Source organism: Cygnus atratus, chromosome Z (assembly GCF_013377495.2).
Source record: "Cygnus atratus isolate AKBS03 ecotype Queensland, Australia chromosome Z, CAtr_DNAZoo_HiC_assembly, whole genome shotgun sequence".
NCBI classification, from domain to species: Eukaryota; Metazoa; Chordata; class Aves; order Anseriformes; family Anatidae; genus Cygnus; species Cygnus atratus.
Window position 1 is genome coordinate 27,788,915 of NC_066396.1, and position 18,386 is coordinate 27,807,300.

Here is an 18,386-nt window from a genome sequence, read left to right on the forward strand (position 1 = left end):
CTCTAGGAGTAACAGACGCTTTTGGTGTTTTGAAAAAAAGACCAGACTCTAAAATCCCTGAGGACACTGAGAAGGCTTACTAGTCCTGACCATCTCCCCTGAGGACTTCCCCTGTACCCTGTCCAAGGGCACACAGGGCCAATTTCAGCACCCCCCAGTGGTGCTAGTTCCTGCCTGAGCAACTCCATGGGTGTGCCCATCTCCAGACCCACCTCTGGATCTGCAAAATTTCTGGAGAAATTGAAGCACTTTTACACTTCTGATAGACAATTGTTTAATAACATAAAAAGAAACTCACTAATTTTATGGTAGGAATCTGATAAAGAAACGATGGCAAACATGCCCCTAGGGTTCAAAAGGATTTCATAACACTTATCGTAGAATCACAGAATGGCTTGGGTTGGAAGGGACCTTAAAGATCATCTAACTTCAATCTCCCTGCCATTGGCAGGGATGTACTTATGTTTGGGGAAATTTGCATTTGCATTCTAGTCATGAATACAAAACTACATGGGACTTCAAATACAGGGTTTTCATTTATTATGAGCTAAAACTTATCCATTCTTCCATATCACATCCTTAGTCCTCTCTTGTTTTATTTCATAACATGTGGTTGAGATGGAAAAATCTGAGAGGTGGATATAAAATTTATATTACTAATTGGTTTAGCTGTCTTCTGGATTGTAATGAAACTTACTCTCAACCTTCTGTCTTCCTAGGAAAGAGTCTGGTTGTGATGTAAGATAATTCTTGGACAGCTGCAAGTCTTTCCCTTACAAGGAATCCCTACACTGTTTAGACTCAGGCATCCATACTTCCTAAGTGTACTCTCCTTGCAAGGAATGCCTGGGATACCCTAAGTAAGTGATCCCCAGACAACCTGCCTGAAAATTAATTAAATTTTTAAAATATAGTTACTCCAAATACAACACTTATTTACAAAAACTGAGTGAAAAAATAAAAAATCTCTTGAAGGACTAAAACTCATTCCTCAGCTCTTATCACTCAGACATCTCAGCCCTTGACATTCCTGTTGTGTTAGCTATTACATAAACGTACTAAAACTGCTAGTCCTGCCTCAGAATGTCGTCACACAATTAGGAAAATTATCCACAAGCACAGAAAACAGAGGTTGGAGTGTTGAGTGTTCCTTGTGATTCTGGATGAAAATCTGTGGTGATTGCTATAACTGGGAAGTGTGTTACATATACACTCACTTCAAATGAATTAAATATAAAAAAACATTCTGTCAATGTGATGTGTGAAGAAGTTTCTTCTTCCCCATTCCAGCAGTTACGAGCAGAAGGGGACTGTCCTCTCCAAAAGTCTGTCAGAAAGTCATCAGTTTGCTCTGACAGCACCCGTGATAAAACTAACCTTCAGCCCCTACTGCAAAGAAGTATCCCTAATGTCCCAATGGATTCAGAGAGCTGCACCTAGGGCAGAATTGGGCATAGATTAGTTACCTACATGGCAGGGCTGAAGGAAGACTTATGGAAGAGTCAAGCTGGGGGTGACAGAAGGAGATGGAAGCATCACGAACAAGACACATACTGTCAGGAGGCTGCAAAGGCTGGCTGCTTCCTCAGTGCCAGGGACAGCAAAATAGGCTGGCAGGGCAGGGCTCAGGTCCACATTACCCAAGTCAGGCAAGCATGACAGACGCAGAAATTGTGCCAAGGTTCAACTGACAGTCCAGATCAACAGACAAGCTGATGGCAATGAGACAAGTCCAAGGTCAAACTGGGAATTCAATCCACAAGTCAGGTCCACTGATTGCCAGCAGGACCACAGTGACAAGTTCTAGGTCAAGCCAAGAGACACTTGGATAGAAACTTTTCTTGGATAGAAAACCTGTAACTGCTGGATTAATGTTCCTTAATCTGGAAGATGGACCTCACACCAGAGGAGCTACAAAGGAAGCAAGGCACATCTGATTCTGCCAGCTGAGGTGATGCATGAAATTGTTTGGAATTGTATGAAAACAAGTAGCTGTCAAGGAAAAAGCTGAGATGTAGAACACATGCCCTCTCCTCTCCAAGAGCCCTGAAACCATACTCAAGGCACCTAAAGCTTCACTACTATTCCCACCAGCATAAAATGGGTCCATCTAAACCAGTATCCTGTCTGAGAGTGGCACACTGGATACTTAGAGAAAGAGTACAAGAACAGAACAAGTATAAAGCAACCCTTCCACAGCACATATTCAAGTATCCAATAATCACTTGCTAGGAACTGACTTGGCAGTTACATCTGCAGCTCTGCTTCATGTCCCAGTAAATCAGTTTTAAGCAGCTCCATTTTCATCACCCCAACCTGCTTATTCTTTTTCTAAACCATCTCCAGATGCGAGCAGCCTATCAGTGGTTGCAATGCAACTAAGCAGGTCTGCAAAACCTTTCAGAGCAAAAAGGACACCCTCTATGCTTCTTCCACAGGCCATGAATGAGAGTCTAGTCATGCTAGCACAAGTGACAGTACATAGTAAAATCCAGGACTAATCCAGGACTTCTATGATTATGAGTTTAGTAAATTCCATAGATGTGAAAAGACAGCATTAAAAGACTTGAATAAAGCCAATATACCCTTCAAAGTTAAGTCAATATTTGGTGCTTTAGATGTCACTGTCTTTCCGGCATTCCACTTAAACCACTAACACATGCATTTTAAACAAAAAATGGGCTTTCTCTGGGTGTGATATTTTCTAGAGTTGTCTGGACTGACTGACTGAATGCATGAATATTCACATAGCACTTCTTTCCTTTTTACTCTTTGGCTCTCTGCTTCAATGATCCTCACTGAATTGATGATTTCCAAAATATCTTCTTTCCAAATTATCCTATTTTCAAAATATCCTTTTACACTTTCAATCTGTATCATTATAACTAATGCAAATTCTTCAGTCTCTCATTGTATCCCTGATATTTCTTTTCCAAGATCAAGAAGCAGCGTTCCCAAATGAAACACAGATCTAGTGATGCTTCCTGAGCAGTTTTAGCAGTTTTGGCACAATGCTCAGGTATTCTACATTTAGAACTTCACAAAACAATAGTGATAGTGTATTTCAGGCTCCTAAGGGCATCTGCTGGACTTCCAGACAATTACAAATGGCCGAGTTTTACAGGTCTTATTACAGTGTTATTACATTACCTGTGGTTCCTTATTGTGTTGGCTAGGATCCTTCTCATAACTCTCTGCATAGATCCGGAGAGTAGCTCTCACATGGCTAGAAGCACTCATTCTGAAGATGAGCCTGGAAGCATCTGAAAAAATAATCCGCAAGCCCTATGGGAGAAGAATAAGTGGCACATATGTAAGTTGGCAATACCTTTCACAGATGTACTGTGTTTACATGGCAAGGTTTCAGTAGTGGGGGACTTCTGTGAGAAGAGTCCAGAAGCTGCCCCATGTTAGATAAGGGCCAGTTTCATCCGGCTCCAAAGGGACCCACTGCTGGCCAGAACTGAGCTAATAAGTGATGTTGTTTATGCCTCTGTGAGAGCAGATTTAAGAAAGGAAAAAAAAAAAACAAAAAAAAAAACAAAAAAAACGCTGGGCAACAGCAGCTGGGAGAGAGAGAGGAGTGAGAAGCAGCCCTGCAGCCCCCTAGGTCAGTGCAGCAGGAGGGCAGGAGGTGCTCCAGGCAAGCAGCAGCAGTTCCCCTGCGGCCTGTGGAGAGGCCCCTGGTGGAGCAGGCTGTCCCCCTGCAGCCCATGGGTCCCACATGGAGCAGATCTCCACGCTGCAGCCCCTGGAGGAGCCCCCGGTGGAGCAGGTGGATGTGGCCACTGTGGAGCAGCGGAGACAAAGCATTAGGGACGCAGCCACCATTCCCCTGCCATACTTGGCAGGAGGACGTAGGAGAGGGTGGATGGGGGGAAGGTGTTTCAAGTTTTTCTTTGTTTCTCACTTCTCTAGCTTGTTAATAATAGGCAATACATTTCCCTAATCTCCCTGTGCTGAGTCTGTTTTGCCCGTGACGATAACTGTTGAGCGATCTCCCCTTAAGCCCTTTGTATTGTATTTTCTCCCCCTTTCCCTTTGAGAAGGGAAAGTGAGAGAGTGGCTGTGGTGGAGCTTGGCTGCCCACCTGAGTAAAACCACCACAACAAATCACAGTTTACTGCCCTAAAATAAAACATGAAAGGAAGAGTCATTTGGATGCAATTCCACTTTCTCTATAACTTTGGACAACTCATTTATTACTTTCTTCCCTTCTCAAGAGCAGAAATGATCTTGTCTTTTCCCTCCCACTCCTCGTAACAAGGTTTTTTTTTTACTGTTGTTTTTAATTTCTTTCAATGATTTGTTCTTGTTCTGTTTGCTAGAGCAAAAAATCAATGGTCTGAGAAATATTTATAAGATCAGCAAAGTGTTAGAAGCAGCTACAGGAGCAAAAAAACATTGGTAGTGAAAACAAAAGACAGCATCAGTTCCCTTATAGACCACACATCTAGATTTGATTACAAGGATTTCAACAAAAGCCTGTGAAACAATTCAGGAACTTAACCTATGGTGTTAATTTCAAGTATACTAATTAACACACAATAACTGCATGTAGAATAAAAATGATTTATTATCAATTAAACAGGAATTTGCTTTTTGCTTCCATCTTCATCTCTTTTTCTTTACTCCTTCCTGCTTTCATACTGTATATATGAACACATTCTTCCACAGACTACAGACAATGTACCTGGTTCCACAGTCAACAGATTTTCTGTACAGGAAGGCCATAAAGTAAGCAAGAAGGTCAGACAGATAAACTTGCTCGCACTAAAACTAAAGGACTAAATTGAACAGTTAAACAGTTGCAGTGTTTTAATACTCTACTAATTCTGCACTAACACACACCCTAGTTCCCTTTCTGTAAATAGTACCCCTAGGCCAAATGCCACGTCTGTTCTACTACTGAACTTTATTTCCCGTTTTAGTCCTGCTGTTGGCAAATGCCTAGTGCATAAATTGAGATCCTTGCTAATTTTAAGGGGCAGCAAACCACTCAAAAATGAGAGAAGAGAATTAAAGAGAGAAGTATTTTATTCTTCCATTTTTATCAGCAGCTTGAGAAGACTCTGATGTTATCAACACAGTGCTTCAGCATTCTAAAATACAGGTGGAAAACCTTTGTTTTCTCAGATATACGTCAAAATATCTTCAGCCCTGTATAAAGTACTTTCTGGTTGATAGTACCCATTAACACTAGGGAATATGAAAATATCACACGTGGATAAAGGGTTGGCTCAGATGGCCTAAGAGATATTATCCATCTCTAAGTTTGGTGATAACATGAACCTCTTTTTCACTGGTAGGAGAGTAATATAAATTAATTTTAACATGCACCAGCACTTTGAATGGTAATCAAACATAGGACCAGCATCTCAAAGTATGTAACATTAATGTCAAATAGCTTTAAGAAGGAAGGGAGTGTAACGCATGCACAAACTGAAACCGTAACTATCACGAGCATGTGAACGTCTTCCTATTCAATTACTAAGTGGACTTTCTGTATGTTCCTGGCAGACCAAGCCACCCCCACAACGACATGACTAGCAACACCAACTTGAATATTCTTCCACATACTCCCTGTTTATCTGTCAATAATAACAATAACACATTGTTACTTCTCTTAGAACATGAGATTCTGAAGTCTCACCACTCACTAACCTAAGGTCTTTTGGAACAAAGAAGGTTTATAAACACTCCCCATAACTCTGCCTTTAACTTTACGATGCCAAAATATTCCACCAAACTACAGTATCTGTAGCCACTTTGATGGTTTTATGGTACTTGGGATTTTTGTGTAACATACACACACACACACGACCAGCATTCAGACAGTTCACTGTACTATTTCTGAGCTTATTACTTTCTCCATTTCACATTTCTCAGGGACACATGACCAACAGTACTGACTTTTACACAGGAGTGATGACAGCTGATATTTGTCTATAAGACTACAATTCCTGCCGTACAACTTAAAATAGTCTGGCAAAAGGGAATTATAGAAACACAGAGGCTGTGTTAAAAACAATAATCTCCTAAGTGCCAGGCAGAAATTATATGGTAGGGAAAAATGAAAGAGTAGCACACTGAAAAGTACACAGGACAGAAACTTGCACTTTTAATAAGATAGGGCACACTATTTGTCACAAACATATTTTCTTGTGGAAACTGATAAGTTTTTTTTCCGGGAGAAAGCATGTGAAAATGTTCAGTACAGCCCCCACACTGGACATCTGCAGATATTTATTCTAGGCAAATTAGGCCTGCTAATGGATATTAATGAGCTGTGTGGAAACTCTGAAACAAAATTATGTTCCATGGTTAACTCACTGGCTTGGAAGGTAGTATGACAGACAGAGCTTTACAGGGATTTCTCCCTTCTGCATTATAATCTGGTTAAGCACCAAATTTATTAGGATCTGTGAAGCACCCATAAAACTAAACTTAATGCATATTGTACTATGTAACTTTGATTTTTAGCAGTCTGGTTGTGTGCTTTTTTTTTGTGGGTTTTTTTTTTTTTTCAGTTAGCATTTTCATATTTAAATAAGTATGAATTAACTAGGATAGTAAGTTAGGATGAACAAGACTAAGTAGCAAACTTAAAGCAAAATGGCTTAGGATTTTGAAAACCATTATTAAAGTATAACAGAAGAATATGCAACACCAGTGGAAAATATAGCATATCGGTAATATATTAAACAGAGACACGTACATAAATTAAGTGCATGTAAAATAGCTACATCTTTCCTCAAAATACTGTGGTTATCATAATTTCTATTCATCCCTCTATGGACCCTTGAGTGTCTCCAAGGCATAGCAGACCACTATTCTGACAGGAAATACCTTATTGCTGGTACAGGATTGAAATAATCATTCTGAACAGAAAAGAATTTTTGCCTTATCTCCAGAGTTACAAGAAACAACTTTCTTCCAGCTTTTCCAATGCCTTTTTCCTGACTCTTGCTTAAACTAAAAAATAAATTAAAAATAAATAAATAAATAAATAAATAAATAAAAAAACAGAAAGACCATATGCAGAGCCTTTTGAATCCTAAATCTAACAAAGGAGCAAGAAAACATTAAAATTTAAATGATAAAGCTCAGGAGTTTTATTCTGTGAATCTCAGAATATGATAGGTCTCTAAAAAGAGCCCAAAGTTAATCATTATAATGGGCAACTTCTACTTCTGGTCCTTCTAATTCAAATTTCACAGACAAATGCAACTGGTCCTGTTTCTGGATTGCAGGATCCTCAGGAGCATCGCTGTTATGTGCTAATGTTTGTGCAAAGGCTCGCACAATAAGACTTCAAAAATGAAAACAGTCTTCAAGAACAGCAGAATGTTTAGTTTTATACCTTATTGCATTGTGATAAACAATATTCATGGGTTTCCATAGTCAGAATAAATTAGAACTTACAGTCTGGGTGTATTGTTATCTGCCTATTTTGTTGTTGCTGTTTGTTTTCTGTTGCTGTGTCTGTTTTTGCTGTTTATTAACACTGATTTATTAGTATGAGGCCAGTTTCTCATTCATGAGAAGTTGCGTAGTTACACTGAATATAGATGTCTCTTCACATACTGCTGGGGAACAAAATTTTGAACGGGCTCCTGAAGACATAGCTTGAAAATCTACATGAAACTCATAACAGTCACAATGAGGCATCTGTATTTACATAAGAGAAAGCTACCTGAGGAAAATGGCAGCAGGAACTGTTGTTTCATTTGTACAGATTAATGGCGTTTCTTATTTTATTGTGCTTGGAGAATCCCACCAAGGCTGCAGACACACAGAGCTAGAAATGTAACCTTGTATGAAGATGATCTGGTTGAACTGTACTCTCAATAACTGAGTGCTTTTGCCTATGAAAACATATGCTTTCTGGTTTTATGGACTCAGAGTCCATCTAAAAACATGCCAAGTCATGCTTCTCTATTTGTGTTACATTGTGATTTGATTAGCAATTACATTCCAATTTAGGACAGGGCTTTGGATGCAAAGTAAGGGAAAGAAAAATATGCTAAACATTTACTAGCTATTTTTTTAAAAGAACAAGGGCCACAAGCCTGCTGTGCCCGTAATTTTCCAGTGGACTTGGATATGACAATATCCTCGTGTATTGTTTCAGCAGCAAAAAGCGCAAAGAGAATAGCTCACTGGCAGGTGGGCTGCTTATATTATCTGAATGCAATGATGAATGGAAACTATAAAGATGCTGAGCAGAATGGCATGACAATAGCTTTAATGGCTCGTAATATCATTTATAGGGGTCCAGTCAGGTCAAGTAATTTACAAACCACAGAAACTAGGACAATAAAAATAAACAGCATAAAGTCAGAACACATTTAAATATGAGCCACAGTTCATATTCAAGATGTTTTAATAAACATTTAACCAGGCAATAGTACATCGTTAGTTTTTAGTACGTCATGAAATACTGAAGGTTCAGTTTGAGTTGCAAAACTCGATAGCCAAGGAATCTTACAGACTACAGTCAGCCCAGAAAGACCAAAGAAGCAGTCATTTTGGCTAGAGAAGTCAAACATGCCCGCATATGGTACAATCTACTTAAGTCTTCTGCATGCTGTTGGCCACAAGAGAATAATGTGCCTTAATAATGCAAATACTGTGCGACACTGAGAGCAAGAAAATTTGACCTTTTTTTTTTTAAAAAAAAGTATAGATTTTAGGTAGAAAATAGAAAAAGCAAAGACTGTCTTTCTACAGGACACTTTCCATTGTTCAGGAAAGGGAACCCTCACTATACTTGCATTGCTGTCAACAGGGACTCAATGCCTTGCTACATTCCCAGTGACACTACAGCTGGCCTCCATCTATGCACAGCAAGGGCAAGCTAAACCAGAGGTATATTATCTTATCCTGTCTGAGCTAATCTCAAGTAGGGAATATGGTATCTATCAGAGCAAAGAAATCACCATCCTATAAATAAATGGTGAGGCTTGTCACCTGAATGCTAGAAACAACATTTTAAGAAACATGTTGAAAGCTCCAAAACTTTGCTATTCCATCACTACGGCCATACCTGTCTTTTGGTCACAGTGCCATCCACAGGATCTATGTACTCAAAGCTGTCTGTTCTTTCCACACTGTAGATATTGTTGCCCACAGCAAACTGCTGATGGCTGAATGATTTGTCAGTGATCAAAGCTTCGAGGTCTCTCATTATGAAATACGCTGTTCTGGGCTCCAATGCTTCATAATCAAACCTTTCATATATATAAGAAAAGTAGAAGTAAAAAGTAAGTCCTGAACAGCTTAGGAAAAAAAAAAAAAAAAAAAAAAAGCTCAGTATGTGCACAGTTAGCAATTTACTGCTTACTTCAAAAATTAGAGGTGGACCGTTGAAGTACTTCATTGCAAATCAAACTAGCACATGCATGCAGTTCTGTGCAACTTGCCCATGATGTGCATGTACCACAGTTCTACACTGGCCACTTAACTCTGAGGCAAAAGAAACCATTTAGAAAATGCATGGTCTCTAAAGTAACACAGAAAACATAATCAATACACAGACAGCCTTCTGAAATTAAGGACACAATCAGCCCAGTGTTCAAAAGAAACTGAAATAGATTAAATTTTGCTAAAATTTTTGAGGAACAGCTGTGGGCAGAAGATGTTACAGATATGTTAACTCCCCTGGATTAACTATACTCTGAAAAAAAAAAAGAGGCAGAGACTAAGATAAAATACGTATCACGTAAACACCAGTTAGAATTCACTTTTCCAAGACCTTAATAAAAATGAGTAAACATCTGGATCTTTGGAAGAGTTCTCCTCTCTGGGACAACAGTCCAAGTTCTCACAAAAACATTTTCAAGTGGAAGCACAGACAGAAGCAAATACATGAGTAAATTGTGCTGAGATTTTGATTTTTTTCAATACCATGTAGCAAACTACTCCCATGGATTCCACATGTAAGTAATTTGAATATTTCAGCATTTGATGTCAGAAAAATCAATTATCCATACACTGTAAGGGACATATACACACTGCTCCTTCAGTAAGTAATTAAGTTCTCCTTTCTCAACAGAAAAAAAACTGCATACAGAACAATGGCAATCTGTGGCAGATTTTCATCGTGCAGACATAGCAAACACCCACCTGCAGTAATAGTGCCGGCCAAATTTTGCCCAATGATCCCTGACAATCTCCTCGACACTTTGCTTTCGAGCTGCTAGGATTGAAAGCCAGACTAGCACAGCCCATAATCCATCTTTCTCTCGAAGGTGATCAGACCCTAAGGAGAGAGATGTAAAGCACATTATTTGCTATCACTGCATATCAGAAAACAAGGTAAGGAGGCTGGGCAAATGTCTCATTCAACTTGTACGTCACCTAACAGTAATCTGTAAGGTAGTAATCTCCACAACTATGGTAGCTCCCAGACGGACAAGCAGAACTAATGTTTAAAATGTGATCCATTTACATACAACAAAGTCTGTACTTCTAAGGTTAAATAAAAAAGATACTCAAGTACTTGGATAAAAGTAGTAGTAGCAGTAAAACATTTTTAATCATTGCTCCCGCTCACAGCCATGCAGGGTATTTTCACACCTCTAGTACCCTTTCCTAGAACTGGGCCAGATACGCAAACTCTTGGCCATGAAGCAGAATGTTCTGAGTTATATGAGTCAAGTTCAACTGCATATCCTTATTTGCACAGACGTTCATCATCAAGCTGTGGAGAAAGAATTTTCCCATTTCATAAAAAATGAAGATTTCCAAAATGTTCATGACCTCCCATCAGGAAAAAAAAAAAAAAGGATCATGATGAGCATGACAAAATAAGTCTGGGGAAAAAAAAAAAAAGTAGAAAATAACACTTTTTCCCCTTTCTGCATTTCTCTATACCTCTCAGTGATAAAACTGTTTGAATGCTCAGACCTAACTCCTTTCCTAGCTTTTTATTTATGAAGACAGAAATTGATACAACAGTGGAGACTGAGAACAATTTTGGACTACCCCCAAAGGATTTAGCACATACTCTGAGACACAGGAGGCACAAGTTCAAGTCTACTGTCTGAATTCAAACAAGCATGGACTTGAACTTGCACTTCCCATGTCCAAAACCAAAACGCCAACTTGGAATAATGGTCTGCTCTGCAACAGACATGAAACATATCTCATACCTTGACTAGAAACATTTCTATGAAGCTAAACTCTACCTGTTAAAACGAGAATGCAAAAGGTTTCAATAATCAGCGCAATAATCAGCGTTTTCTAGCGAAGGAGTATTTCATAGGAAAGGTCTTGGCCACTTCAGCTAGTGCCCTCTACTTTTGGATAATTTAAAGCAAATTTTTGAGGCAATCTGTACCTAATCCAGATTACAAAAATTCATAACAAAGCATGCATTACTGATAATTAATATAAAGTAAGATCTCAGACACCTGATGCTCAGTAGATATGGAAGATGACGACTTAAGCTAATGAACTCAAAAAGCTTGACTAGACAGGTTAAATCTGTGGCCATTACTCTAGCATAATAATGCTAGATTTGGCTGAAGTTTGTTAGCTGTACTGTTATCATTTTTTATCTAGTCACACAATACAGAAACCCTGGGTACAAAGTAAGTACATTAAATCACAAGTTTTGTTTCCTCCATCAATTACTGACAAATCAGTGGCAACCAGTTGGACTATCCATGTCCCTTGAAATTACTTAGCAAAAATCCTTCACAGAGAAATCTAAACAGGTTTAGTTTCAAAACCTGCTGCATGACATATCCTCCTTCATCAAACACAAAAACCTTGTTGCAAGACTGCTTTTCAGTTTTACAGAATAACCTGAAAGTTCTGTACACTCATTTGTTAAAATGGCTGTGTTTTCCTACTGGCAGCAAACCTGGATCCCGTAATATAAATTGATACACTGAAGCTATTAATCCTGTGAAAAGTCAAGAGAAAATTAAAGACATATAAGGAAAACAGTAAGACCTGCATGGAGCCACCGTGATTCCTGGGCTTCACTCTTGACATCTATCTTCCAGTCACTGCTGCTGCCTTCAACTTGCAGTCCCTCTTCTTGAGAGACAGCAGCAGTCAGGCTAACAGAGGCTATTCATACGAATTTGCTAAAAGCCCACCATTCTGGGCTTGCCACAGCTCTGCCTGCCACTTAGGCTCATTTGCTTTCATTCACCCCTGGGGTGTAGACCCTCAGCCCCCTGAATCTAACAAAAAAAAAAAAAAAAAGACCACAAAGTTAACTACATGAAGATTATGCTTGTGTCTGTGAGTTTGGTAACACAGAAAACAGGGACATTGAATAGCACAGATGGATTTAAAAACTGAGACAGACAGTAATGTTCCTTCATGTTTGCAAAGTAGCTGTCACGATACTGAAAATACTTCTTTTCTCCTCTTTTTATCTGCCTTGGTCTGTAGTCTGTGAGCTCTCTGCAACAAGAACAGTCTCCTAATACAATGCCTAGAGCAATCGGCTGGTCCTCTAGCAGCTGCTATAAAAACAGCAAGAGCTTACTGTGTTCCCTGGTTCAGAGCCTCCGGGCGCTATCAAAGCATGGAGTGCCGACTAATCAGAAGAAAAAGGGCAGGGTTATTTATGAGCTCTCAGAGCTTTGCAAATAGCTTCAGATAAAAAAGGAAAACAAATGTCCCTCCACAGGAAGTCAGCCCTTCAGATAATCAGGTCCTCAGCTCTTCTACTCCCTTGTCATGATAACACGCTAGGTCAGCTGAAGGATGCCTTCCACAGAAACACCAACATTAAGACCTACAGATAATAAAGTCATCTTTGCTCATACGCAAAACAGATGGCATGGTTATGATCAGTTTTACTTTAGCCAAGAGTCTGTCCCCGATAATGCTGCCAGTGCAGGTTTCTGCCACTACCACCAAACGGGAGATCTGGAAGAGAGCTGTCACTTCCCCCCATTGTCTGCATTCCTTGTCATGTCACCAGTTGTCGGGTCACCACAGGGTCTGAGGGCTCCATGGGGACCAGAAGCAGCTTGGTAGGGCCCATGTCTGGGCAGGACAGGAGCGTGGGGAGCTGGAGCCCAGCTGTGGTGTTGCTGGGGCAGGGGCTGATATGGGGTCCTAGGCCCTGAGCAGGGCCGGGGAGCCCTGAGAGGCTGGGCATGGCCCTGGTAACTGTGAGCATGCCCCACCATGGCTGTTCCTTTCCTTCTTAACCTTCCTTGCTCTTCTTTTAGTCATTCATCGTTAGCACAGGAAAAGTCAATTTTGCCTAAAAAGTCATCTCTATTGCTGATATTACCAGTAACTTAAATTGCTTACATATCTCCACAGATACTAGCAACAAGTGGAGACATGGTATTGAGCCAAACACCTGGACAATTTGTTCTAATGTAAGCAATCATTTATTCTCCTATTGTATAATGCTCTGCAGACTACAAGCCATCAGATCATGTAGTGAAAAATAGATTATGTAGTCAGCAAAATGATCAATATATCAAGACTTCTATGCAAAGGTCTGAAGTAAACACCAAAGAAGAGATGCATTTTGATTTAACAAACAGTTTGAGCATGTTTCATTGAACCAAAATGGTCCAATGAAACACAGAGAGAAGAATTTTTGGAAAGGTCTCTGTCATGCTCCAAGCCTTGTTCTGGCATGGCTTAAGCTTATAAATCTCTACGACAAAGGATGAGTGTACACATGTATCATCCTTCTGATCCATTTAGCAGCTTTGGCACATACTGTGTCCTTTTGTGTCCTTCAGGACAACAGACAGACTGATGTTTCTCTGGAAAGAGAAAGCATTGAACAAAAGCAATCCAGAGGCAAAAGTCTCGATGGAGAAACCTGGAAACCACACAACAGTTCCAGAATTAAAAATCACTGATTAAAAATGCTAGCCTAATGTGGATAGAGCAACAATAATCCTGTGTGCCCGAGAAATGTCTCAGTTCATTATTCTTACTAGAAGGAAAATTGGGAACTGGGATTTCTCAGAATTTTTTTATTCCACCTCTTTTATTGTACCAGTATATCCATCAGTTGAGTTACTATTTGCACCTATGTGTGAATGTATTGCCTTTATTTCTTTTAGCAGATTAAAATTCACTACCACAACTCAGACAACTCTGGTTTTCACCTGCTGCACCTTTGTTTGTAGATGTCTTTTGTTTTCTCCCTCTTTTATTCCTACCTCTCAACTTACATGTTAGAAAGATTAGGGAGGAAGCTAGTTCTGCCTCAGCTTAGATAATAGTATTTCGTTTATATACCCAGTATCTCTTGTGGATTTGCAGAGGCAGAGCTGGTCTGTACAAAGTGATCAAGATGCCACACAACTATGTATTCCTGAAATTACAATACTAACAGTTGTCCCGTCTTGCTGAGGGAATTTATCAATCTCAGGATAATTCTGAGCTATACGTTTTACTGAAAAACCAACACATTAATGAATTCCAGGCCCTGTAAGGAGCTGAAGCAGAAAGAACAGTGGAGTCAACAAGTATTTTTCCAATTATCCCATTATATTTATTTTGACATTGGTAAGGAAAATTATAAGAACAAGTACTTTCACAGCTTATTTTTGAGTTAATTTGTCACGTATTTCTCCATATAATAGTAGCAAAAGGTTTTTTTTACTACTGTAACAGTCAATTGCTAAGGCCAGACTCAGAGTAAACAATCTGGGAAAAACTGTCAGAGCATGTTCCCATTCAGAAATAAGTACTCAGCTTAGACAGGCTTAAACTGAAGTAAAGACTTGAGAGTCAGTAACCTGAGAAACAAAGTAAGATCATACAAAATATGTTCATATTATGATTTTTCTGATGCTGTAAAGCTGTTGGGCATACAAGCTTTTATATGTCTCATTTGTTCTTTATCTGAAATGACTTGCAATTTTGATTGAGAGAGTGAGCCCTGAGGGTCATATGCATGAAGACAACATATTTGCTTTTCCCTAAACTAGCTAACTCTGTCTGGTGTATTGTATTCTGTAAATACAATTTTAAAGCAAAAATGAGATTGAAGCAAATACACAAACTCACAGTACAACATTTTTGTTTGCACGCAGTTCTTACAAATTTAATCTTACAAATTTATCATCCAGGAATCTGAATCCTGGTGATATTTTAGGCAAATGGAGATTTAGGAACATTCTGATCTGTTCTTTTACTCAAGTTAACAGGATTATTTCAGATTTGTGTTACTGTAATAGATACCACCATATGGGTTTTTAAAGGCTTTCATTATTTTCAGCACCAGACCATCTTTATATTCTCCACTAGTTCTTCTTCCACATAATCTTGCAGGAGAAGACAGCTGCTGTTAATGGCATCTGGAAATGTGGAGATGAAACATGCAAGTTTATGAAAGATGCAGCAATTACTGAAGGGGCTTAAATTGCAGAAAGATAAATCAACCACACAGCTCTCCTAATCCTGATTAATAGTTTGCTGATGAAATGTAGAAACTAATTGCTGCTGCTGACGCCCTTCTCTGAACTGTGTCCTGGGCATTAGTCACAGAACCAGAAAGCTACTAACCTCATCTGACAAGCTCCCCACACTGCTACAAAAATGGAAGAAGTTTTTAAAGCATTGGTTGAGCTCCAAGATCAGCTGCCAAAAAACAAGTCTGGGAAACACAGCCATATGGGATGTTTTCAAGATCTTTTTTCCTTTTATAGCAGAAATTTTGCTTTTATTTACTTGCCAGTGCAAAATCCCTTATATTATAAAACTAGGGCTCTGTATTGTTTGGAAATTCCAGCTGGGCTGGATTACCTGGGTACACAACCAATCAGTCTCCAATGCTGTTCAGTTAGTTTGACAATAGAACATGGATCTGTAAAACTCCATTCTCTTGCACAGAACAACAATGCTACCACTCTGTGGTGTAATGTGCTGTATGGCACGCTTCTTGAAAAATCCCACACTGAAAGCTAAAAAAGTATTAAGTTTCAGTTCCCTAAATAGCTACAATGGAGGGGAAAGATGTAAAATTGATTCAAATGCCCAATAGTGGCAGAAACTTGTGAAGGTCATGCAGCTTAGGACATTACCAAAAGGTTCGCAATAAGGTAAATATTTATTGCTAAAAACAGCTCACATCGCTAACGTGTTGGTCATCCACAGACCAGCCTGTGTTTTACAAATAAACCTCCTGGCATATGAGATATTTTGAGACAGCTGCACTGAACTGAAAGATGATAAGAAAACTGAGGCAGGGAGAAAAACAAACTTTAGACATCACTGTAATTGCCCTGCAGGCACTGTCATAATCCATTTACACAGCAACTACCTACACACTGATCCAGTGCTCCAAGTTGTCTGAATGCCCATGGGCTTCAATCCTGATAATTTATACCATCATTTAGATGGAATTGTCAAAAATGGAAGGCCTTCCAACACTTCCAATGAAGTGCTGCAGGTACTAGGAAGCCCATCTGAGCAGAATGGACTGAGATGCACAGGTTAAGTGCTGCTGTAGAGCAGCTCTCCGTGCTGGCCAGCAATGTTTTCGTCAAGGAATCTTAAAACTCACAAGAGACAGAATTTATTAGAAATGTGAAGAATTAATGACAGGATAGGAGAAAACAGATTCAGACAGGAACACAGAGAGTGCTAGGAATATAGAGACTGGTGTGAGGTCAGGAGATGCAAGCTTCAAAATTAGAAGAGAGGCTATTGTACAAAATACAATTGTTTTAGTGCCCTACAGCAAGATCCTAGTGAAGCAAAAAAAGTCAAGGGCAGGGAGAGAGAGGAATTGTAATTATGTTGCCCACCTTGAAGAACAGGCAAAACTCAAAAGCCCTTTACCTCTGTTAGACACCTGCCCCTGTTTCCCAACCCCAATAAGCATCTGCTACTCTCGGTAATAAAGAAGTTAGGCCAAAACAAAGCATAATGCCCTTAGCGTTTCAGTAGATCAAGCCCTGAAACCACTTCTTTTGATTTCTATAAAAGTGGTCTGCAGGCTTGAAGTCCACCAACGCTTGGGAGAACCTACTTAGGATGACCTGAACAGGGATATAGGTCATACCTTTTCAAGGTGCCAGGGAAATTTGGTGTTTGGTCTTTTTCATAACTGCATGTAGTGGGTTTACGTGGCAAGGTTTTGGTAGTGGGAGGCCACAGGGGTGTTTTCTGAGAGAAGAATCAAGAAGCTGCCCCATGTTAAGATAAGGGCCCCACCACCGGCAAGAGCGAGGCCAATAAGCGATGTTGTTTGCACCTCTGTGAGAGCATATTTAAGAAAGGAAGAAAAAACTTCTGGGGAACTGCAGCTGGGAGTGTGGAGTGAGAACCAGCCCAGCAGACACCAAGGTCAATGCAGAAGGAAGGCAGGAGGTGCTCCAGGCACGCAGCAGCAGTTCCCTTGCAGCCTGTGGAGAGGCAGAGCAGACTGTCCCCCTGCAGCCCACAGGTCCCACATGGAGCAGATCTCCACGCTGCAGCCCGTGGAGGAGCCCCCCATGGAGCAGGTGGATGTGGCCTGGAGGAGGCTGCGGCCCGTGGAGAGCCCCCACAGGAGCAGGCCCCGGGCCGGAGCTGCAGCCCGTGGAGAGGAGCCCCCGCAGGAGCAGGGGGTCTGAGGGGAGCTGCCGCCCGTGGGGGACCCGTGCTGGAGCAGTTTGCTCCTGGGGGATGGATGGACCCCGTGGTACAGAGCCATGTGGGAGCAGTTCTTGGAGAGCTGCTGCCTGTGGGCAGCTCCCTCAGGCTCAGTTCGGGAAGGATGGCATCCCGTCGGAGGGACCCCATGTGGAGCAGGGGCAGAGAGGGACCATGAGGGAGCGGCAGGGACAAAGCGTCAGGGACTGACCGCAGCCCCCATTCCTCATCCCCCTGCTCCACTCTGGGGGAGGAGGTAGAAGAGAGTGGATGGGGGAAGGTGTTTTTGGTTTCTTTCCTTTGTTTCCCACTTCTCTAGATTATTAGTAATAGGCAATAAATTTCTCTAATCTCCCTATGCTGAGACTGTTTCGCCCATCATGATAATTGTTGAGCGATATCCCTGTCCTTATCTCAGCCCCTGCGCCCTTTGCATTGTATTTTCTTCCCCTTTCCTTTTGAGGAGGGGCAGTGAGAGAGAGCATGTGGTGGAGCTCAGCTGTCCACCTGAGTAAAACCACCACACTGAACCATAAATTTTTCCTGACAATTGTCCTTTGAAGCCAGTCACTATTAAGCAAGCAAAGATTCCTCTCTTCTCCCTGAGAAAGCAAACATCTACAAGAATCATAATCAACACCACCAGATGAAGCTGGTCTAGGTGCCTTACTTCCCAACCAGAAACAGGCCTGAAGTAGTGGTTTGTCATGGCATACGGCCCGTACAGCCTACTACTGCTTGCTTTGCATTACCTCTGCAGACAAAACTGCATGCAGTAAGACATGATACACTTAGCT

At 40.6% G+C, this 18,386-nt stretch overlaps 1 protein-coding gene across 1 annotated transcript in view; it reads right to left on the minus strand.

Moving 5' to 3' along the window:
* The window catches only part of PGM5 (phosphoglucomutase 5), an 83,907-nt gene that overhangs the window by 13,862 nt on the left and 51,659 nt on the right, over nt 1-18,386 (minus strand). Inside the window, exons 8-10 of the mRNA XM_035565869.2 lie at nt 10,129-10,264; nt 9,050-9,233; nt 3,151-3,285 (exon numbers count right to left, since the gene is read on the minus strand). Coding sequence (XP_035421762.1) covers nt 3,151-3,285; nt 9,050-9,233; nt 10,129-10,264 — 455 coding nt within the window. The remainder of the gene's footprint in view (nt 1-3,150; nt 3,286-9,049; nt 9,234-10,128; nt 10,265-18,386) is intronic.